At 44.4% G+C, this 24,598-nt stretch overlaps 1 protein-coding gene across 9 annotated transcripts in view; it reads left to right on the forward strand.

Moving 5' to 3' along the window:
* Window positions 1-24,598, forward strand: part of MAST2 (microtubule associated serine/threonine kinase 2) — a 222,635-nt gene that overhangs the window by 189,576 nt on the left and 8,461 nt on the right. For 7 of the 9 annotated variants that reach the window (XM_023258635.2, XM_023258637.2, XM_023258638.2 and 4 more), the window contains 11 exons: window positions 2,247-2,267; window positions 4,068-4,146; window positions 5,901-6,055; window positions 8,408-8,483; window positions 11,833-12,042; window positions 17,443-17,544; window positions 19,724-19,856; window positions 20,625-20,686; window positions 20,957-21,039; window positions 21,510-21,718; window positions 22,767-22,905. In XM_023258635.2, the coding sequence (XP_023114403.2) occupies window positions 2,247-2,267; window positions 4,068-4,146; window positions 5,901-6,055; window positions 8,408-8,483; window positions 11,833-12,042; window positions 17,443-17,544; window positions 19,724-19,856; window positions 20,625-20,686; window positions 20,957-21,039; window positions 21,510-21,718; window positions 22,767-22,905 (1,269 nt within the window). The remainder of the gene's footprint in view (window positions 1-2,246; window positions 2,268-4,067; window positions 4,147-5,900; window positions 6,056-8,407; window positions 8,484-11,832; window positions 12,043-17,442; window positions 17,545-19,723; window positions 19,857-20,624; window positions 20,687-20,956; window positions 21,040-21,509; window positions 21,719-22,766; window positions 22,906-24,598) is intronic. The other 2 variants (XM_023258636.2, XM_023258639.2) reach the window with 1 other exon arrangement.

Raw genomic sequence — 24,598 nt, forward strand, 5'->3', positions numbered from 1 at the left:
TATCCTAGTGTGATCAATGAGAAAATGGCCTCTCCTCTCAGAGGGACCCAAGGTTTTATTCTTACTCCTCTTACTCAGCTAATTCTGAGGAGCTGAAAGGATCTTTCCTGGGGGATAAAGAGATTATAGAGTCTTCACTTATCCTCTCATGAATTTAGAAAGATTTGTTGCATTAAAAGGCCATGCTTATATTCCTCCTGGCATTTCACCCTCTGGAAGTGATACAAACTTATTCCTGGAAGTGGTAGCAATCCTGACAGCCCAGCCCATTGTCAGGGCCTCTTGAGAAGTACTGAGCTGATTGAGATGAGTTCATCCAAACTACATACCATGGCTCCATATAAAATGGAAAAAGCCTTACTTTTCAAAAATTTTTCTAAAATTCTTTCTTGGCAGAGTTCATGTTCTCTGGTTTTATTTTTTATTTTTAAAAGTATTTTTGGTTAGAATCAGCATTTGGCATTAAGTCCTCCAGAAAAATCATGGCTCCAGATTTGGAACCTTTAGTGGACACAGAATGATATTTGCAGCTTGAGGCCAGAGCAGTTTCTATACTTAGACTCCTTTTTAAAAAGAGATAATAGAAAAAGAGCACATTCTTCGAAACAGCATTAACTCACCATTCAAATGAGGACCCAGAAGAAATCCACCCCTTTCCTCTCCATGATTCTCTATAGCTGAAAAGGACATGGATAGGTTGGGGAAAATTGGATAGCTGACTTGGGTGCTCCTCCTGACCCAGTTGCCTTATTCAAAACAAATATCTAAGTTTGTCCCGTGGACAGATCTCTCCTACCTTGTGTAACTTAAAATTAGTTACCCAGGCATCTATTTAGGAGCATTTCTAGTATAGTAATATACTGGATTGATGCATTTGTTTTCCTAGTCCAGCTGGAAAGTGTTTCTTACCCCAGACTTCCTATCTTGTGTGTGAACTGTAGCCTCAGATTACATCTGTGCTGAGACAGCAAGATCTGTGACCAATCTCTTTAAGTGGTATTGAGTCATTTCTGGTTCATTCAGTAAATATTTACTGAGCATCCAGTATCCCCAGGCACTATGCTGGGTAACTAGTTATATAGTGGTAACAAAATAACCATAAAAAAACAAACAAAAAAACCCACACCATAGTGCCTACTTTCTTAAAACTTAGTAGACTTAATAGAGTCTGTGCACCTGTTGTTCCCTTTGCAAGGAATGCTGTTTTCTCAGATCTTCACTTTGTTAACTCTTTCTTGTCTTTCATTTCTCATCTTAAATGTCAATTTATCAAGGAAGCCTTCACTAACCATGCAATATAAAGGAGCCCACTCATTTTCCATCATATCATCTAGTTTATTTTCAAACAAGTACTTTTCAATACCTGGTATTTTCTTATGTGCTTGTTTTCTATCTCTTCTCAACCAGAATAAAAGTATCTTTAATAGAGATGCCTTAATATGTTGAAAGCTGTGTCTCCTGGTGTATAATAAGTACTCACTCAGCTCTTATTGTTTGAATGAGTGATGGGGAAGAATAATGAACAAGCAAACGTTTATAAACTGTGATAAGCAACATGAGAGGAAAGAACATGATGCTGCATGAAAGCATAGGAAGGGAATGGGGCTAAAGAATATATACGGGGTGGTCATGTAAGGCCTTTCTGAAGGGGTCTGACTTTCAAGGTAAGACCTGAAGGATAAGAAGGAGCCTGCATGTTGAAAGTGAGAACATGGGTGTAGACCATTTTAGGCAGAAGGAATAACATGTTCCATTGGTGCCCTTGACTCTGCTTCATTATCTGGGCTTTAGGAGTAGGATCAGCTAGGGGATTTCTGGGCCTGGTATTACCACTGAGATCCAAATAGTTCTGTGCTGGGTGGCATAAAGTTTGAGTCATGTGCATGGAACATGGAACTCTGGGCTATCCCCATAATAGGACATAGTAGGAAAAGCAGCTAGGTTTTGGTAGGGGTGGAGAAGCGGACTTCAACCCTGCAAACAGGGTACTCAGAAATTGTTTTTGCTAGGTTGCTAAGGTCTGACTTGAGCCTTGTAGGACCACATGGGTTTGCAATATCACACAAAACACAGATTTGATGAAATGCTGAGGATAGGTCTATCAATCCTACAATTTCACTTCAAACTTCCACACATTCCTAAACAAAGTTTGCCCCTGCCAAGCATGACCCAGTGCCAGGGCTCAAACAGATCAATCTCTCTGGTTCCATATGATTCTCATTATAATATATGTCTTTTCACTACAGCCATGGCCACAGAGCAGACAGGTAATAGTGGACTTAATGGGGAGAGGGACTGGGAAACTGCTATGCATGGCCAGACAATATGGTTTTTGATGTTGTGCTTGGTGAGAACTGGTTGTGATGAGTCTTTCTGACTGTGGGTATGAACATTTGGCCTTTCATATCTAGCACAGAGGCCCTAAGGGAACCCCCTGCTGGAACCAAGGCTCAGAGCCCATACACTTAGGGGCAAGAATTGCTGAATAATTCCAAGTTTCTGAGCCTAGGAACAAGTCACCCTCAATCCCACAAATTTCCTCAGTCACCGAATGAGATGACCAGGCAGAGGAGATGGAGGCATCCTGTAGTGGCATTTCTTTCTGACTGTGGTAGCCCTTGCTCTTCAGATTACAGAAAATGGCTGCCCTGCAGTTTGTTTGCATTTCTATCTAAGGAAGGAAAAACGATCTGTGAAAAAGTCTATTTGACAAGGGTTTGGGAAATTCCTCGCTGAATTAGACTAATACTGTCTTTGGTGAGCTCTGTTTTCCTGGAACTGACTTGCTTTCTTGTGTAGAGCTCTTGGGACCCAACAAAGAGGTCAGAGAGAACATCATGTCAGGCAGCCTCCTGGACATTTCTTTGCCTCAGAGACTAGGTTCCAGCAGAACTAGCTGCCTGGGTGGCATGAAGTTTGAATCAGGTGCATGTGGCATGGAACCCTGGACTGTCCCCTTGCAGAATATAGTAGGAAAAGCTGCTGAGTATTGGTGGGGGTGGAGAGGAATGCTTCAAAAGGGAAAGACCTGGCAAGATTGAGTCCTCTTTTTTCTCCTTTCTCTCCCTGCTTCTCCCCACTCCCCTTAACTGTGAAGTCTGGACTAAATCACCCAAATTCCTGGACCTTAGTGTTTTCTCAAAGATTGAGGGTATTTAACTTCTAAACGTCTTCCATTGCTAATGTTCTAAGGTTCTGTGGGAGCAGAAAAGAAATTTTCTCCATCTTCACCCAGACCAGGCTATCCCCCCAGGCTTCATAAGAAAAAACACTTGTTGAACAGCACATCCCATAGTCCAGGAAAGAATCACTTGTCCATGTACTAAAAGCGTCAAACCAGATACCTGCTTGCTCTTTCTCCTCCACAGCAAAGCAGATAAGTGGTTCTCTGTGATGAGAGCTTTGAGGTGCATCCTCTCAAGAGCAGCAGGAAGCCCACTCCAAAATCTTATACACAGCCAAGGTTGTGCCACCTCGCTCTTCTTTCATGAGGTTACTGTCACTCTTTACAAACATTCTCAAAGACTGGTTTTATAGGCCCTAATGGATCTTAAGTAACCTTGGACTGTTTGCCAATGATTAACTCATACTCAGACACAGATGGTGATCCACTTCTTCCTCATCAACCCAGTGGCCTGGGAAGACCAAAGAGCCTTTCACATGGAGTCCTCGGAAAAGGGAATAGCTGCATTTCAGTGGCAGTTCTCTCCTTGTGGTGATGCCTTTAGCTGGAGCCCTCTGTCATTGCTTCTCTAAAAGTAAATAGGTTGAGAGTATAAAGATTTTTATTTCAGAACCGCAGTATTATATACCAGATGTTCTTATTCAAAGTCACAGACTTCTTTTTAGTCAGAGATGTTTGTCTTTGCAGTGGAAAACACACAACCATAGGCCCCATGTGGGAGAGAGACATGAAGGCATGTACTAGACCGAGCAGTACTGTGTAGAGACCAAGAAGAGCCTACCAGTGAACCAGCTGCCCAAAAAATGCTAATGGAAAGACAGGCAGGTCCAGGGCTCAGGGTGGGGTCCTGTGGAAACTGCCTAATATTCTTAATCTTACATAGGACTGATGGACGGCGCTGGTCTTTGGCCTCTTTGCCCTCTTCAGGCTATGGAACCAACACTCCTAGCTCTACTGTCTCAGTAAGTAGCCAAATCTGTGGCTCTACCTCCATCACCCCAAGGAAATACTTCCCTACGGATTATTGCTGCCTGTCCTTAAAGTGTGCTGCAAAGTGATTCTCAGTTTTCCCGCCAAAGCCAAACTCAGGTTGTTTGGGATGAGGCTCAGTGGGGCAGTGGTGGCCCTTAACAGCTATAGCCAAATCCATTAAACACCTTTGGAAAGAACTAACCAGCATGCTCTCTGGGCATCAGTTTTTCCTAGTTGAGTTAGAGGAGGGCTTGAGGATGGACTTTTGCTTTGCCAGACATGGGGGATCCTAAGCAAGAATCTTCCCGCAACTTATTTCTAGACCTGCAACCAAGAGCAGATAGACCCTCCCATGTCCCAAAGGCCTGGTGGACCATCCTTCTCCTCTTTCACCTTTTCCTTTCAAAAAGAAAGGAAGGATGATATTTTATATTGAAGTTTGATATATATCAGCAAAAAAAGCTAAGCCTGTCTCTAAAACTTCTAGTTATATTTCTTTTAGAGAAGGTTTAGCCTAAAACACAACAGATGTCATAATTGCTGCTGTGCACAATTGACGGTAAAATGAGTCTTCCTCATTGAGCAAGTTTTAATTGAAGCCAGGATGACAAGGTTGGCAAACTTTTTCTGTAAAGAGCCAAATAGTAAGTATTATAGGCTTTGGAGGCTGGATTGGGCAGCAGGCTGGATGACCCATTCCCCATGTCTTCCGCCATTCTTCAGGTCTTCCTAGGCAGTTTTGACATTCATGAATACCAAGCAGGTAAAAGGAGTATCATTTCCTCCCTTGACCTAGATGTTTCTCATAAATTAATCCAAAGATCTCACTGGTCTTTTAGCAGCAGTTAAGCTTTAGATCTCTGCCTGGTAAATATCCCTTCCCCTATAACCCTTTACTCAGATGATGATTTTTTAACCTAAGGCAAGATAAAGATATATATGACATATACCTGTTCAATAAATTTTAATAGACTCAACCCATGGCTGCAGCTTATTTTATTGGGATACTTTAAAAAACCAATTTTACCTCATCTTAGTGGCAGTTGGGTGAAGATACTTTTTGCAAATTCTATCCAAACTATTTCCAAAAATGTGGCCAAGACAGAGCCCTGTGGAGACCTCCCACTAGCTATTTACAGCTTCATGTGATAGCATTCCATGACAGACACCTATGCCGGTAGCTCAAAAAAAGTTCTGATTTTTCACTTGGTGTTGAGGCTTACTTGTGGCAACAATTTCCTCAGTGTGGTGCTGCAGCTTTGACTCTAAATGGATTTAGATATTTGAACCCCAGATTCTTCATCAGTTGGTGAACAGAAACTGAGCCAATGGTGTTAGATCTGCCTGCTCCCTTGTCAGGAAAGGGGGACTTCACTGATTCTGGTGCTGCATAGGGCTGTCACAGCAGTTGCTGCATCTGGTGGGATTCCTGTCGTAGCACGGCTCGCTCCCTCAAAGGTCTGTTATGGTTGGCAGTGGGCTCTTGTCTGGAATCTCAGTCATTGGGCCATGTTTGGAATTCTTAATTGTTTTCAAGTCAGCTCCTAGTATCTTGGCTTCCTCAGGACTAAAGGCTCTGAAGGAGTAGAGAGGGGAATCCTACACAATGGAGACTAAAAGGAACAAAGCAAAGAAGGCCTGATTTTGGTTACCTTTGGGTTCACATTGACTGGGAAGTTCTCTCTGTTCCTGGACTGCACTTAGACATGCCTATAATGCTGTTTTTTAATGTTTTTCCCTTTAGTCATCATGTTCCTCACAGGAAAAGCTTCACCAGTTGCCCTTCCAACCTACAGCTGATGAGCTGCACTTTTTGACGAAACATTTCAGCACAGAGAGTGTACCAGATGAGGAGGGACGGCAGTCCCCAGCCATGCGGCCCCGTTCTCGCAGCCTCAGGTAAGGAGTCCTCTCTGCCTGCTACCCCAGGACCAATGGAACTCAGCCTGTTTCCACAGCATAGGAATTGGCAGATGTTCTATAAAGGGCAAGATAGTAAATAATTTAGGCTTTGTAGGCCATACAGTCCCTGTGGCAACTAGTTAACTCTACTGTTGTAGTGCGAAAGCACCCACAGACATTCTGTAAACTTTATTTACAAAAACAGGCAGCGGGCCAGATTTGGTCTGTGGGCCATAGTTTGCCAACCCCTGGCACAGCACCTTGGCACAGCTCAAATGAGTTAAGTCCAGTGACACTCAAGCATATCTGATGATGCTGTCGAGTGGTCCCTCTCTTTTTCCCTTTGAAAGTAGTTAGCAATAGAGGGCTGCCTGGGTGACTCAGTCGGTTAAGCATCCAACTTCAGCTCAGGTCATGATCTCGTGGTTCATGAATTTGAGCCCCATGTCAGCCTCTGTGCTGACAGCTCAGAGCCTGGAGTCTGTTTCAGATTCTGTGTCTCCTCATTCTCTGCCCCTCCCCCGTTCGTGCTCTGTCTCTCCCTTTCTCAGAAATAGTAAACATTAAAAAAAGTAGTTAGCAGTAGAAATATACTTTAAGCTCCATTCAGTAAGAGGAGAGTAATAGTATGATCTGTTCTGATATTTACCTGGCTGCAGAACCCACCATCCCAGGGTATATGAACTAGGCCAGCTACAAAAGTTGCTGCTGAAGACACTTGTGGCTGACTTAGGGAAGAAGCCAATTTCAGAAGCAGAATTAAATGCCCATCTGAATCTAACTCATTTCCCTGATTCATCTGGGCTCATCAAACCATACAAACTGTAGCAGCTGATTTGTCTGTGAATCCTTAGACTAATTCACTCTTTTCTTTGGCATTAGCTGATAAAATTGCACCATAATTCCAGATTAAGGAAGAGGGTGGAAATTAAAATGGGCATGACTTTAATGACTGAGTTCAGCTTTCCAGAGCCCCTGGGAAATAATAAATTGGTTAATATGTTTGGGGTGGGGACCCAGAGGAGCATGGCCTCCCAGGAAGAATCGCCTCAGGTAATGTTGCTACTCTGAGTATTGGGGAATGGGCCGAGCCAGACCATAAAGACTGGTTTGAGTTCATAGACTGATGAAGATGATCACTGGACTGTAGTGTAGAGGATGAGAAACACAAATGAGTGGTTGTGGAGTGTGGATCCCAGTGCCTTTCTTTGTCTCACTCAGGGGAACACCCAAATCTTGGTGTTCTCCGTAATCCACAGGGTAAAGGGTACATCTTCGGCCATTTGAGATTGAGGGGACCACAGTATCTCAGGGAAATCCCTGCTATATTACTCTTTAAAAAAAATTTTTTTTAACGTTTATTTATTTTTGAGAGACAGAGTGTGAGCAGGAGAGGGGCAGAGAGAGAGGGAGACACAGAGTCTGAAGCAGGCTCCAGGCTCTGAGCTGTACGCACAGAGCCCATTGCAGTTCTCGAACTCACAAACCCTGAGATCATGACCTGAGTTGAAGTCGGACGCTTAACCAGCTGATCCACCCAAGTGCCCCATTGCTGTATTACTCTTAAAATACTTGGTAATGTATACTGATACAGCAGGCAGACCATGGCCCCACACCAGGGAGGAAAGGCAAAGAGGAACGGTTCTGAACCTAGCTCAGTTGGGGTCACATGTCAGGGGCACCAAAATGGGCAGGACCTAAATATCCATTTGTGTGGCTCAAACTTTGAAATCCTTTAAGAAGATGTAACCACACGTGGGTCAAAGGAGAACGTATAGAGGACCCAGGCTTATAACATACTATAAGCTGGATTGGCCTCATTTATCCCCCCAGGTCAGAGCCCAAGTTAGCCTCATTGGCTCCAGCATGTTTGGAAAAAGATACAGGTATACAGTGTCTTCCTTTGGCTGTTTTGGTCGTGGTTTGATTTGATTTGATTCCTAGAACATGCTGGGGTATACTCAATCTACTGGCCAAAGCAAAGAAGACTCAGAGAGTCCTGTTCTGGGGGAGGTCATCCTAGGAAGACCACAGGTAGTCTCAGAAGTAGTCTCCTCCTTTCTAGGCCTTTTCAGGCACTGGCAAAGGTCTTTGTGAAAGCTAGGCTTCTTGCAGGAAAGTAGCCTAGTTCCAGATGGCAGCATTTTGAGCTAAACAAGGTATGCTGGGAGCTTCAGGAAAAAGGAAGACTCTAGAAGTCAGTAGTCATTAAGGTGGGAGTGTGTGGGTGCTGCAGACAGTGGGAGGGAACTCTGCAGACATTGTGGGAGTGGGACTCTGGGAATGGTCATCTTTCTTCTTGATAGTTCCATGGCACTGAAGTAACACAGTTGTTTCTTTCTTATTTAGTCCTGGACGGTCCCCAGTTTCCTTTGACAGTGAAATAATAATGATGAATCATGTGTACAAAGAAAGATTTCCCAAGGTAAGGATTCTGAGGAGGGCTGCCCCTGTGGGAAGACTGAGGGTGAGGGGATGGAATGCTCTCTCCATAGGTAATCAAGAGGAGCAGAAAGGTCCCTGGCAGGAGGAGGATACAAACACAAGGCTTCCAGACTGCTGGAGAAGAGGCAGGCAGCAGAGGACTATGAGTCTGGGGCTCATGCTTGCAGGGCCTATATTTCTTCGCTCCCTGGAGAGGTATCTAGAGAGAAATGTTAGAAAGATGTTCTGCTATATGTTAGTGAGGAAGGGAAGAACTGGGACCCTGTTTCTAACCATGCACATCAGGTCTGTAAGTCAGGGTCCCCATAGAATGGAATTAGCTATCAGAGAGCACGTTCCTTTGATGCAGATTTCTTAAGCAGAGCCTCATTACCAGGCCCATAGAGTGCACAGCAGACAGGTGTGCTGGACTGGCAGGAGGTTGGCCAGAGAGAGCAGGAAAGTGGGAGACAGAGTGTTCAAGCAGGAAAATGCTGAAGGAGGAAGGCAGATTACTCTCCTGGGATAGTGGAGAAGTAGGTTCCACAGCTCTATGGTTTGGCTGGAAACCACCAAGTGTATGGAACGAAGGCCTTTGTTTCCCTTTTTGCACAGCACGCCTATACATTCTGACCTGGTCTTCTCGTGCCAGGCCCTATTCCTGCAGAACACAGCCAGCTCTGTCTGAACCAGGGACTGACTCAGCCTCCCTGTCCATGACAGCAAGGAGCATGGAGTCCTCAAGCCTCTATCTTCATCCTCTGTCCAGACTTCCCTGGGTCTGTTCATCTGTGTATAGGATCTGCAGTGCGCAGTTGGTTTCCTACTCTTTTGAGAGTGTCCTTTTTCTAGACTCCAGTATAGTCTTCTGGACACACATGGGTGGCCTAGGGAAATGATATGACACCCTGTACTTTCCCTCCTGACATACACAGTGAAGCATAGCAGTTAGGAAGGACACACTTTCTGGAACCAGACTGAATGGGTTTAAATCTGTTTCTACCATTTACTAGCTATATGACCCCGGACAGATTATTTAACTTCTCTGAGCTTGATTTGCCTCATCTGTAATTTGGGATAATAAGAGTATTGATCTCATAGAGAGTTTATGAAAGTTAATGGACATTAAGCTTTTCTAACTGTGCCCAGGACATAATAAGCACTCAGTGTGAGCTATTGTTTCTTTGTTGCCCAGTGCCCTGTGGTCTGTGCTTTCTATGCCTTGGAGCAGGCATTAGAGAGTAAGAGTGAAGAAGATAGGCAGAATGAACAGCTAGGAAATCTTTTTTTTTTTTTTTTAATGTTTATTTGTTTTTGAGACAGAGACAGAGTGCAAGTGGGGGAGGGGCAGAGAGAGAGAGAGGGAGACACAGAATCTGAAACAGGCTCCAGGCTCTGAGCTGTCAGCACAGAGCCTGATGCGGGGCCCGAACCCACGAACTGTGAGATCATGACCTGAGCTGAAGTCGGACGCTTAACCGACTGAGCCACCCAGGAGCCTCTAGGAAATCATTTTTTTATGCTTGATCCTTACAAAGAAATTTGGGAGTGTGTAGTGTTTAAAATGCATCTCCTCCTGCTTAAATGTTAGGTGTTATATTATCATTTTAACATTGTGTATTTGTTTCGTATGGATGTCTCCAAGTCATTCATGTAAAGACGAACTGTTAGAAAAAATATGTTAAGATTCCTTTCCTTCTGTTTCCTCTCTCTCTCCACATACTGTGTGTGTGTGTGTGTGTGTGTGTGTGTGTGTGTGTGTGTGTTTGTACTTAGATGTGTGTTTATATACATAGTTCTGGGTAGTTTTTCCATAAGCACTTTTACTACATAACTAATTGGCCATTGGGCAATTTTGTTGTAAAGGATAAGGTCGCAAAAAATAAATGAGGGACATTCATTGAAAAGAACATAATGAAACACAAAAAACAAATCACAAAATTAAAAGGCTATTTGCAAACAAAATACACAAAATATTTGTATACATTCAAAATGTGTAGTGTAGATTAATTGCAATACAGCACAAATAACTGATTTTATTTTGTTGATTGTACGTAAGCATTTGTCTTCAAAGTCTTTTGGTCATAGTATTATACATTTTGTTTTTGCTTGTTGATTCATCTCCTTGTTTGGCATCACACTTTTTCTTTTTTGATCAAAATTTCATCCTTCATTAAGAGAAGTATCAGTTTCTCTAAATACTTGGGTACATATTTATAACTGAGTTCTGTATTGTTGTGAAAGCCTTCGACGCTGTTTGTTCTTAGCATGTTGTCACATGTCGGTTTATAGATGTTCCAAAGTTCTATGGGAAATGTGGGTTCAAAACTCGGTGCCACTGTATAGACCATTATGAAGGCTAAGGTTTATATGATACAAAATGGGAATACTGCATTATTGGAGAAATGAAACCAAACTGTCAACCAGTTATTTTTTTCATAAAGCAAAATTGCCTTATGGCCAATTAATTATACAGTAAAAATGTGGCAAAAATGCTTATGATGAAAATACCAGACACACATATATCCACCTAAACACACACTGGAAATCAGAAATTGCCATCTGGTGGCAAAGGAAAGATTAGGCCACGTCCTAGATTGGCAGCTATGAACTTGTTAACTGGTGTGTATTTATCATTTGACATGACTGTGCAGTTAGGTCCCCCAGAGGCTTCTGAGCTAAACTTTTGTTCTGCTCTGTTGAAGGTCTGGGTCCGTGAAGAGGCAGGTTCACACCTTCAGTAAACACTCTCTGAGCATCTGCTTAGTTGAGTTGAGTCCTAAGGTCAAGTAAGAGGATCCTGAAATAAATCAAATTCTCTCTGACTTATAATTCCCAGTCTAGAGAAATGTTTAGAAACTAGCAGTGCCTATACACAAGGAGGTCTAGTGGCAGCATGGAGGAAAGGAAACCCTATTTGCCTGGAGGAATCAAAGACTTCCCAGGAGAGACAGGTGATGTGTGAACTGAGATTAGAGGAGTGATAGGAGTTTGCCAGTCAGGCTTGGCAGGTGAAAAAGCTACATACAGGGAACAGCATGAACAGGCATGAAGCAGCATGCTAAAGGGGGAGAGCAGCAAACACTTCCAGGTCCTCAGAGCAAAAGAGCACATCTTCCAAGAAGTGAGGAGATAGGCAAGGTCACGTGAGAGAGGGCCTTGACTGTAATGTTTTGACTTGACCTGACGGTGATCTTTTCATATGTCCAGTTTTCAGGTTCCCCAAATGCAACATCAGGAAACCAGGATCACAGAGCTTATCCTCAGGTTATTACCAGGTCCTTCAGGCTGAGCTCCCAAGTGAGCTGGAACTAGAAGCGAAATGTCACTTTTCCTGCTTTTATTTGCAGGCCACCGCACAAATGGAAGAGCGTCTTGCAGAATTCATTTCCTCCAACACTCCAGACAGTGTGTTGCCCTTGGCAGATGGAACCTTGAGCTTTATTCATCATCAGGTGATTGAGATGGCCCGAGACTGCCTGGATAAATCTCGGAGTCGTCTCATTACATCACACTACTTCTATGAGCTTCAAGAGAATTTAGAGAAACTTCTGCAAGATGTGAGTGTCCTTGTGCTGGAATTCTGGTAAATTCTCTGTGAGGTAGTGGATTATTAATTCCAAGCTAAGATTAAGGCTAAGATTTTGTTTCCAGTCTTGTCAGCCAGCTTGCCCCCACCTCCTTACTCATGTACAGAGTCCACCCCCGAGTGTGGTTGCTGATGGACTTTGGTTCCTACTCAGTTCCCTGCATTGCTAAGAGAAGCCTGTGTGGTGTGAGAAGCACTCAGTTCTGGGGGGTTTTTCTTTTTCTGATTCTGATTCCTCTGCCTGAGGCTCCAACATTGGTAGTGTTTATAAATACCCAAAGCAGATGAACATAAGGGAAACAAAAGTAATATAAAAACAGGGAGGGGGGAAAACATAAGAGACTCTTAAATATGGAGAAAAAACAGAGGGTTGCTGGAGGGGTTGTGGGAGGGGGGATGGGCTAAATGGGTAAGGAACATTAAGGAATCTACTCCTGAAATAATTGTTGCACTATATGCTAACCAATTTGGATGTAAATTTTAAAAAATAAAAAAAATAAAATAAAAAATACTGAAAGCCTGAAAGTGGCCCCAGCGGCTGTGGTGAGTTTTCTTCTAGTAGAAATACTGGTATAAGCAGAGCCTTCAGACTGGTTCTGCTCAGCCAAGGGGAAACAGGCTGGGGCTTGTACTATGGGTTTATCTATTCGCTGACATTCTGTTTACATGGTGAGAACTTTGTTAGTAGGGATTTAGGTATTTAGAGACCCGATCCTCCCCAGTGTGAAAAGTCTTCTCTAGGAGGCTAGAGATAAAATAACCCAGAGATGGTCAAGACCAGAGTGTCCAGTGAGTTCTTAACTACTGCTTCATGCTCCAGAGTTTGCTTTCCTGTTGGTCTCTACAAATAGGTGGTCGGATGCCTGCCCACTCAAATGACAGTTGCCCCATACTACACCATTAGTACAGTTTAACGGGAAGGACATGTACCTCTTTGTGTACTAGAGTATTTCCTAGTCCAGGCCCCTATTACTTCTAGACCTATGACCTTGCTCTGGGGTAGTACCAACTGAGCTGAGAACCCAGGGCTAATGATCAAACAGGACTTCAGTGTGTTGGTCTAGAAATTAGGAACAGGGAGTTTATTTTTTTTAATTAGGAAACACTTGAATCTAGAGACAGATGATTAAAAATGACCATGATTATTACTGTCAAATATTGGAAGATTTCTCATATATAATAGGTAGCAGATTGTTTTCCATTCTCTAAAAGGCCTGTTAACCCAGTGGGCAAGTGTTACAGTGAGAAAAGTTTTGATTTAATAGATGAAAAATTACTTCCTTCTACAAAAAAAATTTTTTTTTCTTATTTCAAGAATAATACTTAAATTCAGACATCGTAGAAATTTGATTTTAGGCAACTAAATTCTCATGCATATCCCTGGCAGCTCTTTGTTTCTGTTCAAGAATAACTTTCCAACAGTGGATAGGAATCTGGGATTGTGGCATCAGGCAAAGGATCAAGGTAGAGTGACTTCCCAGGTTGTTTGTATATCTAAGATTGATCTCCAAAAATGCTAAAGTCAGAGCCTTGCCCAAAACCTTCAGGCGTTTTCCCAAACTCCTGTCCCCCTGGGAGTAGGTTGTTTGGTGCAGCAAGAACACTGAATATGGAGTCAGTGCATTCATCTGCTCCCTAATTTGCTAGGTCCTGGGAATTCAGAAAAAAGTTTGTTGCAGGTTCCAGCTCAAGGAATTTGCTGTTAAGTGGGATTACAGACCCATCAACAAGTAAAAAGAACAGCTGTCATTTATTGAAGTGTACTGTGTGCCAGACACTACACTGAGTACGTGAATTATCTCACTTTTGTGTGTTATAGTAATTGTGAATTGGTGAGCACTAAATATTAGAGGTCAGTTCTGAGCACGGAGGAAGATATGCTGACTCTGCATGGAGAGTTCGGGAAAAGTTGAGTCTTGACAAGTAGGTAGGAGTTCACTAGGGAAAAATTTTTTGTTGTTATTTTTTTCCTTTTTTTTTTTTCTCCTGTGAAAGTTACTGTTTCCACATTAAAAAAATTTTTGAGGGGAATTATTTTCTTTTTTAACCACGTAATGGTGGGAGTAGGACACCATCATAAGTCGTTAACGTGAATTTTGAATAAATAAAAGCTACAAGTTATATACAAACATCTTAGGCAATAATATTTACAAACCTGTGTAAACAAAACAAATGTAAACAGTAAATGCATCATGAGAGTCATCAAAAGATACACAGGAACAACCACTTAGGGTCAGTCTGCCCACCAGCAGCTGGCACCAGCCAGCCCCAGGAATCAGGCCACTCTGAGAGGTGTAAAGGAACTTGGGACATTCCAGGAATTGCAGATAAAGTAGTTTGGCATGACCAGGTGAAGGATGCCTGCAGAGAAAATTAGGAAGGGATGGGCAAAGGCTGAAGTGTCTGTGAGGAGCTTAGGTTTTATCATAAAGGCAGTGGGAAAATTATTAATGGTTGTAATTTGGAAAATGGCATGGTAAAATTTATATTTAAAATAATAAACATAACTGTTATTGAAGAGCACTTAATGCATACTAGATACTGCATTATCTCATTTAATTTATCTAATTTAATCTTCATAGCAACACTGTAGGTAAGGTACTACTATTCTGTAAGTCTACAGGTGAGGAAACCAAAGCTTTAAAGAAGCTAGGTTAGCCCAAGGTAACTCATTTCTTAAAAAAAAAACAAAAATTTTTAAGTTTATTTATTTTTGACAGAGAGAGGGAGCGTGAGGTAGGGAGGTACAGAGAGAGAGGGAGACACAGAATCCGAAGCAGGCTGCAGTCTCCAAGCTGTCAGTACAGAGCCTGACGTGGGGCTTGAACTTATGAACCGTGAGATCATGACCTGGGCCAAAGTCGGACACCCAGGCGCCCCAAAGGTAACTCATTTCTTAAGTAACAGAGCTAGAACCCAAACCCAGGTTTGTCTTATTCCAGAGCCTAAGATCATACTTTCAAACACTTAATCAACAAACATTGGCATCTGCTCTGTAAGAGGCACTATGCTAGTCTTAGCATGTAAAGGAAGAACAAAAGACATAGTGTCTCTGTTCATAAGGCTCTACAGTGTAGCCGTAGAAACAGATAACTAATTGTAAAACAACATGTGGGGGGCACCTGGGTAGCTCAGTCAGTTGAATGTCTGACACTCAGGACATGATCCCCAGGGTCATGGGATTGAACCCCAAGTCAGGCTCCATGCATGGATTTAAAATTCTCTCTCTCTCTCCCTCTCTCCTTCCCTCTCTCCCTCTCTCTGTGCCCATCTCCCTGTCTCTCCTGCTCTCTCTCTCTAAAATAAAAAACAAACATGTGGCACCATGGCATGTAAGCAAATAAAACATAGAAGAGGGAGCAGTTAGTTCCTGTTCTTATGTGTTTGGGTGGGGTGGGAGGTACAGGCAGAGGATCTCAGTGAGGGTTCACAAAGTGGCTATTTGGGTTGTCTTAAAAGAATAAACAAGATTTCACGTAGTGTCCAGCCTCTCTCTTCATTTCATAACCAGTTTTTTTTGTAATGGTCTTTATTTGCTAGTTTTCTTTACTAACAACCCATTCAGTCTAACAACCTGCTCAGTCTTCTGCCTTCTACTTTCCCTTCCCACCATTCCACAACACTGTTTCAGGCTAAAGTCAACAAGCAACCAGCTTGCCACCAAGCAACCAGTTGCCGAAGAGATCCTATGGCCTCTTTCCATCCTCATCCTTCTTCACAACTCTGCAGAGCTCTACAGTGTGAATCTGTCTCCTGGACTTTTCCCCCACTTGGGGTCATGGCACTGTTCTCTCCAGTCTTGCAGTCTTGCTGCCCTTTCACAAATTCCTTTTTTGCCCATCTCTTAAATGCTTTTCATTTGGCTTTAGGGGGCGCCTGACTGGCTCAGTCGAAAGAGCATGTAATTCTTGATCTTGGGGTCATGAGTTCAGGCCCCATGTTGGGTGTAGAGATTATTGGGGGAAAAAAAAAACCTTTAAAAATACATAAAATAAAAGTATTAAATGTTGATGTTCCACAGGGTACAGCCCTGAGTGTTGGTCTCCTCTTCCTCCTTTCTTCACACGCTCTCTGACAACCTCATCTTCTGTGCCTTCTATTGTCGCCCATGTGTTGAGGACAGCCACCTGGCTGCTTCTCTCCCTGTTCTCTTTAGCCCGTGGTCAGTATTGGAGCTCCAGTCCACTGTTTATTGGTTCCACTCCCACTTCGACTTCCAGATTGGTTAGTATTTTTTGGTTGTAAGTAATAGAAAGCTAACTCAAAGTAGTTTAAGCAGGAAGGAGAAACTAATTATAAAGATGAAAAGGGTGGGTTTTAGAGAATTAAAGACAGGAATGCAACCCGGTCTTAAGGGACCAAAACTAGAAACCAGAAACTGTGGGAAGCTCAGGAAGTGGTGATTCCCCTTCCTGCCATTTTTCTCTGTGCTGCTTTTCCTAGGTCTCTTTGGTAGATGTGGCCATCCCTTTTCATCCAACAGTAGATTATACTCTTCTAGCACACCGATAAATAACAGTCGTCTTTCCGTCTATTTTTAAATTCCTAGGAGAGTAATCCACACTTGTCAGCTGTTGGAGGTGGGATGGAAGGTTCAGCCACACGATACAATTGTAGCTACTAGAAGTCAGAGCAGTTTCCATAAAAAAGATAAAGGCTCCTGGGCTGAGTAAATACCCAATAGAGTATCTAATCTAGGTATCTCAAACTCTGCAAATCCAAAATGGAGCTTCTCCACCTTCCCTTACTTGAACTACTTGTTACATTTCCTATTTTATTTATGGGTTCACTGAACTTTCCCTAAAACTGTAGTTGCAATTCCCTTCTCTTCTTGCTTCGGCCAACCCTCCGCTGTACTCAGTCATCTACCTCTGAAATGGCCCCAGACTGTGTTTCCTTCTATTCTTCCTGCCTTGATTTATGCCTTTTTTATGCACATTATTACAGCAGTCCATTAATGGGTTTTTCTGCTTTTAGGCTTGTGCTCTGTAGTGTACCATCCACACTACAGCCAGAGCCATCTTTCTAAAATACTGTCTGGTCGCATCACTCCTGCTTTGAAGCCTTTCTATTCCTGACCTTCTGCCTGGGGTGGGGAGTGAACAATGAAACTCCCCTGAGGATTGTCCCTTGAGCCAGGGTCTCTGTGACATTCCCCGGTGTCATGTAGTGTCCTGAAGTTCACACAGTTCCTGTGAGTGGCTTGCTGTCTCTCATGGCACACAGGCCTTCCCTAAGTCCTTCATTTTGCAGAAGTCTCTGTTCTACCAACTTGTGTCTCCCCAGAGTCCACTCTGCCCAGCCCAGTCCTGCATTAGCCCAACCACGATGTGCCAGTGGATTGCTTAACCAACCTTTGTGTTCTCTACAGGCTCATGAGCGCTCAGAGAGTTCAGAAGTGGCTTTTGTGATGCAGTTGGTGAAGAAGCTGATGATTGTCATTGCCCGCCCAGCTCGGCTCTTGGAATGCCTGGTGAGTGGACTCCAGAGAAGGTTGGGAGGGGGTGAGGCATACAGAGGAAGTATCCTGTTAACAGCAGAACTATGGTAGTACCACCGTCATTTCTGCTGCTGACGTCCTTGTTTAAATGTGGTATGCTGGCATTGGGCCCAAATGAGTTCCTGTGAGGAAAATGGCTGGTCCTGAGGGGTATTCGTCTGACCCCCACACACTGAGAGCAGACCCCAGGTGAGTGGGCTTTGGGCGGTGAGGAGCATAGGCCAGTACCATTGGCACAAGTCGAGTCCATCAGTTCATCATGCAGCAGCACTTAGCACCTGCTCCACGCCACACACTGGAGACACAGACTTAAACACAGCAGAGTCCCTGAGCCTAAGGTACTCCCTCTGTAGTGGAGCTGGTCTTTCAGTGCCTCAGGTAGGAGGCATGGAGACGTAGAAATAATAATTATGATACTGCAAGTAGTGTTGCAACTGAGGGAAGTCCAAAGTGTGACAAGAACATGGGGAAGGAAGGAGGTGCCTTAGTCCTCCTTGGGATGGATGTTTGGTGAAAGCTCCTTAGAGGACACAAAGCTTGGGGGACATGAAGGATGATTATGATTTTGCCCGGGAAGGGCATTCGATGGAGCACAGGGTGAGTGTGAAGAATTGGTGAGGGAGAAACCTGGAGGGTAGGCGGGGAAGCATCATGGAGGGTCAGGATCCCTGTTCCAGAGTTTGGGTTTATCCTGAGGGCCACTTGGAGCCATCAGAAAGTTTAGGTAAGAATGTGATATGGTCAGATTTACTTTTTTTAACCAGCTTTATTAACGCATAATTTATATACAATAAAATACATCCTTTTTGATGTATTCAATGAGTTTTAACATATACACACCTGCATAATCACCACTGCAGCTGAGATAGAGAACATTTCTTTCACCTCAAAAAGTTCCCTTGTGCCTTTTGCAGTCAGTGTCTCTCCCATCCCTCACCTCCCACTGCCAGGCAGCCGCTTATCTGCTCTCTTCCACTGTGGATACGTTTGCCCTTTGTATAGTTTCATGTAGATGAAATTATGTAGTATGTTCTGACTTCTTCCAGCATAATTTTTTTTTGTTTTGTTTTATACATGTTACATGTATCACTAATGGGTTCCTATTTGTTTATGAGTAACATTCCATCAGATTTACTCCTGAGAAAGATTACTGTGGTGGCAACGTGGATGGTGAATTGGAAGAGAGGGCAGGATGACCAGGCAAATAGCCAGAAGCAGCAGTTCGTGTGCAGATAGGAGTGGCCTGAGGAGGCCAGTGGTAGGGGCACAGAGAAGAGGTAGATGGAGGAGCTTTAGGGGTTTAGGAGACAGACACTCTGACCAGGGACTGAGGAAAGAATAAGAAGTTAGAAGGACTTCCAGATCTTGCCTAGTAGATTAATCCACGTTTTAAATTCATAGGAGAGTAAGATTACTCTCCTCTGGCAGTGGATGTTTCTCCAAAATATTGAGACCAGAGATGAGGGAAGCCGTGGAAGCTGGACTTGTGGTCAAGCAGAGGGCCTCTTCCTCAAAAACATGAAGTCCATGCTTGGACAGGGCTTGGAGTCAGGCCTGGGTTTGAATGTTGGCTCTCTGTCCCTTCCTGTCTCTCTGACCATGGATAAATCAGTGCATCTATTTGGGCCTTGATTTCCTCACTGAGGTCATAGAGGTGTTAGCTGGGTTTAGCCCAGAGTGTAGCACTTAGTAGGGACTCAGTAAATAGAATCCTCACTATTCTGTGCTCTGTGCAGACAAGGACTCATGTGCTGTCCACATGGCACTCCGGTCCTAGCACGTAGGAGGTGCTCGGTAAATATCTGAAGGCAGGCCTGCACGTACTTGTGCGTGTGTGTGTGATAGTGCCATCTGGTTGGCAGAGGCTTTGGACCAGATGAATAGGTTGAGCTATCTTGAAGCCAAAAGCTTTGGTTCTTAGTGTGAGGAAGACAACACATGCTTAGGATGTCCAGTCTGGAGCTCACCTGGAAGACAACTTTGTCCCCATTCTCATGATCCATGAATCATGATGTTTCTGGGTATTCGGAGGCAGGGGTGTCCCATCACAAAGAGAAAGTCTTCTTGTTCATCTTCCTCCAGGTATGTGCTGTGAAAACCAAAGCCTTCACTTGTAGCCCTCACCACTGACCACCTCTCTCCCCTGGTACAGGAGTTTGACCCTGAAGAGTTCTACCACCTGTTAGAAGCAGCCGAGGGCCATGCCAAAGAGGGACAAGGGATTAAATGTGACATTCCCCGCTACATCGTTAGTCAACTGGGCCTCACACGGGATCCCCTAGAGGGTGAGCATGCTGCCTGGTGGCTGTGAAGAGGCCCCACAGCCAACAAACTCTAACCTCAAGAAAGCCACTTGGAGAAGAGACTTAGATTGGACACAGTCACAACTCAGCATCAGGGGCCTCAGGGCTATCAGAGGAACCGTGTATTCTCTGTCAGAAAACAGCTTCTCCTTCAGAATTGTTCGCATCTGCCTGACATTAACCCAATCTGGATTGGCGTGAGGCCAGTTGGGTTGGATTTAGAATGTCAAAAGAGGTCAATAACAAAAGACCACAATTACATTTTCAAAAATGGCTCCCTCCTCTGCATGCTTACCTCCTTGTCTGCCACCTTACAAGTTCTCCTGTGTCTTTGATGTGTCCTGACACGGGGCTTCACATTGTGCCCCTTCATGAACCCTGGGCTTCTAAGTCCCAGCTCTGTGCTCATCCTGCTCCTGCCTTCTCTGTTCCCCAACCCCATCCGGCAAAGCAGGATAGGGACCAATAGCCCACCCTTGGGCCCTGTTTTCCAGGAATTGTCCTAAATTTGAGTGAAACTTTTTAGAATTTTCCAGGCCTTATGAATGGCACTGGACTTCTAGAAATAGGAGTGGCAGTATTATTTGGCAATTAAGTCCAAAAGCTATGACTCTTCTGTGGATAGAGCCACAGGAGTGCACAGATGCAGGAAATATTAATGCCTACTTTGCACGTACCTGTCATGTGATGTGAGTGGACTACTGACATTGCTATGCACACCTTTCTCTTGTGCCCTTGCTTTGCTTCTAGAAATGGCCCAGTTGAGCAGCTATGACAGTCCTGACACTCCAGAGACAGATGATTCAGTTGAGGTAAAGAGCTTGAGCTTCTGCCCCAATCACAGAGACTGGGCCCTGTGAAGCAAAGGCCCGTGAGTCCTCTGTGAGAGAATATCTAAAAGGAGGGTTGGAGGAGTGGGTGGTTGTGCATACTGTCTCAGAAGTCATTCAGCTCCTGACTGAGGAAGAATGGGCTGGGGCCGCAGCAGGACTAAGAGCTGAGCTGATCCTGGGGCTCAGCTTCCCCAGGCACGTGGGCTCTGAGAAGCATGCCTGCCTTCTGCCTTTGCTCTTGTCTTCCAGGGCCGTGGGGCATCTCTGACTAAAAAGACACCCTCTGAAGAGGACTTTGAGACCATTAAGCTCATCAGCAATGGCGCCTATGGGTAAAGGCAGAGGGGAGGGTGTAGCCAGGACTAGAGCTAAGTCAACCCTTGGACTCTTCCTTCTAGAAGTATATGATACCCAATTCTCCGGGCAGCAGATGCCTCAGGATAGACCCTCTCCCTCTCCAAAGCCAGGAGTCCAGGAGAGACAGGAGTTGATTTTCCTCTGACACGTGGGCATTGTTCCTTTCCCAGACAAGGTCCCCACCTCTCTTGGTAGCACTCCTCCTGTAGTGAGCTCTGGGGAAGTCTGAGCTGTGTCCTCAGGACTTGGTGTTATTGGGAAATTGAAGAGCTCTATGGGCAGGGGGCCCACATCCTTTTCATCGATAAGCTCACCCCTGCTCCTTTGTTCTGTGCATTCACAAGGTGTGATAGGAGGCATTTTGGACACCCCAGCTCTGGGTGGTGGGGAGCACGGCCCAGGTTGCTGAGGGCCCATGGGGGCTGGGCCGGGCTGTGTTTCCCAGGGCTGTATTCCTGGTGCGGCATAAGTCCACTCGGCAGCGCTTTGCCATGAAGAAGGTCAACAAGCAGAACTTGATCCTACGGAACCAGATCCAGCAGGCCTTCGTGGAGCGTGACATACTGACTTTTGCCGAGAACCCCTTTGTCGTCAGCATGTTCTGCTCCTTTGAGACCAAGCGCCACCTGTGCATGGTGATGGAGTATGTGGAAGGTACTGGGGGAAGGGTGACCTGGCATGGAAGCCAAGGCACAACATGAGGCTTAGCCCTGAGCTAAGACCAACAGCTTTGAATAGGGGTGAAGTTTCAGAGCCCAGCTTCCCAATCTCTCTTTGGCATTGGTTTCTGCCTTAGGATCTCAGAGACCATTTGGCCATGGTGGGCACAAATCTCCCTGCCCCTCATAGGGAGAGGCTTCTGGAGCAGTAGCTGCCATGCGGCTCCCCATGTCAGGTGCAACGAGAGGCATTCTGGGACAAGATGTATCAGCCCAATAGCTGTAGAATCCTGCACCTCAAAGCCTGGACGGTCTCTACTGCTGGCGTCAGGCAGGAACAAAGGAGGTAGCAGAGCCACATAGCCCAAGGTTACGTGCTGGGAGGACTGTATCTGGACCCTCAGAAGAAAGGAATGCCATTGGCCTGGCTGATGGCTTGTGAAGGGATCACCCCTTGAGAACACAAAATGTTCTGGGGATGGAATAAAAGAGCATCATGGGGCATATGGGGGAGAGAGAGCAGTTTTGCCAGTGGCCTTCCCACTTCCCTTCTCGCTGCTGTGTACAACTGCCAAAGATATTTTGCCTAAGGCTTGAAGTTGAAACACAAAACTCCCCTTTTAATTCAGGGTACATGCTGAGAGTTTACGGTGTTATCTTACTGGAAAACCAGAGGATAGTTGTCAGGAAGAAAATAAGTGAACAAATGCTGAAGTCTCGGTCAGATGTGTTTATAATATACAGGACTCATACCCTAAAATAACGCAGCTGCATCCCTGCAAATCCACTCACAAGTACGGAAGCCTGGGTTCCTACCCTCTCTGGCCTGAACAGTGGCCCTGACAGCCATTGGCAGATTCACCATGCTGCCTACTTGTCTCCACACTCTGTCTGCCCCCATACCAGCGTTGGAAGGGCTAGATTCACAGTCTCTAGCACCAGGCTATTCTGTGAGGCTGTCTCCTCTGGGACCTCAGAGACTATAAAGCCTAAGACCATAGGGAACTGGATCCTTCCTTCATGGTAGCCTGGGCTTGTTGCAGGAGGAGACTGTGCTACTCTGCTGAAGAACATCGGGGCCCTGCCTGTGGACATGGTGCGTCTGTACTTCGCAGAAACCGTGCTAGCCCTGGAGTACTTACACAACTATGGCATCGTGCACCGTGACCTCAAGCCTGACAAGTATGCCCACACTCTTGGTTCCTTGTCCAGGGTCTCTCTTGGATCTCTAAATAGATGGAGGCAGACACAGCATGTTTGAATCTATCCTAGAATGGATGCTAGGAAATAGTGCTCTTGTGGGTGTCCGTCTAGGCCTAGTACTCTAGCCCCTGACCACCCCAGATGCAAAGACCATTGCCAGTAAGTCTGGCAGGCACATAAGACTTCGGTGACATGTAAGAATCACTGAGAAGCTCCACTAAAGAAACCAAGCAGGAACGAAAGAATCGGCACATCTAGTAGATGGATAAACAAGTGTTCTAACATTTACTGGCCTCTCTGGGCCAAGCGCTATAATCTGGACTGTAAAATAGTCCCTGGCCTATAGAACATAAGTTTAGTATGGGAACAGAAATATCTGAGTATAGGCTGCTTCTCGGAAGGCATAAGTCAGATGGAAAAGGTGAGAGGAGCTTTCTAAAGCCAGGAAACAGGATTTGCAAAGGCACCCACCCAGGTGTGAGAGAATGAGACCTAGGAACTACAGTATGCGGAAATGGAGATCGTTAATTGGTCAGAGTAGTAAGAGAGAAGGCTGGAGAGATAGGCAGGGATTAGATCATCAGGGGTCTTTTTGTTAGGTTTGGGTTTTATTTTAAAGGGTTGGAGGCACCTGGGTGACTCAGTTGGTTAAGTGTCCAACTTCAGCTCAGGTCACAATCTCACAATTCATGAGTACGAACCCCATGTCGGGCTCTGTGCTGACAGCTCAGAGCCTTGGAGCCTGCTTCAGATTCTGTGTCTCCTACTCTCTTTCTGCCCCTCCCCATTCACTCTCTGTCTCTCCCTCTGTCTCTCTCAAAAATAAACATATAAAATAAAATAAAATAAAATAAAAGGGTCCTAACAAGTTTTCAAAGGGCCTGTTAGCCAAAGGTATGATAGAATGACAGAGTTTAGGTTTAGAGAGTCCACTGTGCAGTGGAAAAGGTGGTGAGGCTGTTGCAGTAGATCAGGCCCAAAACAACCACACCTGCAGGATGCAGAAGAGAGGGGATAGTGTTAAGAAGTAGAAAGGAAACCAAAAGGTTGGGGTGGGTGGTGGAAGAGAAGCAGGGGAGCAGGAGTCTGGGATGTCATCCAGACTTCTAGCTCAGGACTAATGCATGGGGAATAGCCTCTTTTGTGAAAAGTGGCTTTGACACTAGACAGACCTGAGTTCAAATGACCCGTTGTTAACTCTGTGAGTTTGGGTCTTTTCATTAAACCTCTCTGAACCTCATGTTCCTCCTCTTAAAAAATTGGGGATAATTTTTAATTATTTTATTAATTATTTTATTATTTTATTAATTATTTATTAATTGCTTATTCATTATCAATTATTAATCAACTGTTTTTAATTAATAATAAATTAATTATTTAATTTATTTTTTAATTATTAATACTGGTCTTTGTTGCATTAGTTACTGTGTAAGACCTTTTGGGAGCCAGGATATTTTTATAAGTAATAAACTACTTGTCACAGAACTCGGAGATAACAAAAATCATTTTCTGAGAAGACCACTTAGGCGGTGTGACTCTGTTTTGGACAGGTTGAGTTCATGGTGTCCATAAGACATCTGGGCAGTTAGTAGTCATGAAGCTCATAAAAGAAGTCAGATGCTGATTTGGGAATCAGAATAAAGGGGTGGCAGGGTGAAGCCTTTGTCATGAA

This window comes from Felis catus, chromosome C1 (assembly GCF_018350175.1).
Source record: "Felis catus isolate Fca126 chromosome C1, F.catus_Fca126_mat1.0, whole genome shotgun sequence".
Classification (NCBI taxonomy): domain Eukaryota; kingdom Metazoa; phylum Chordata; class Mammalia; order Carnivora; family Felidae; genus Felis; species Felis catus.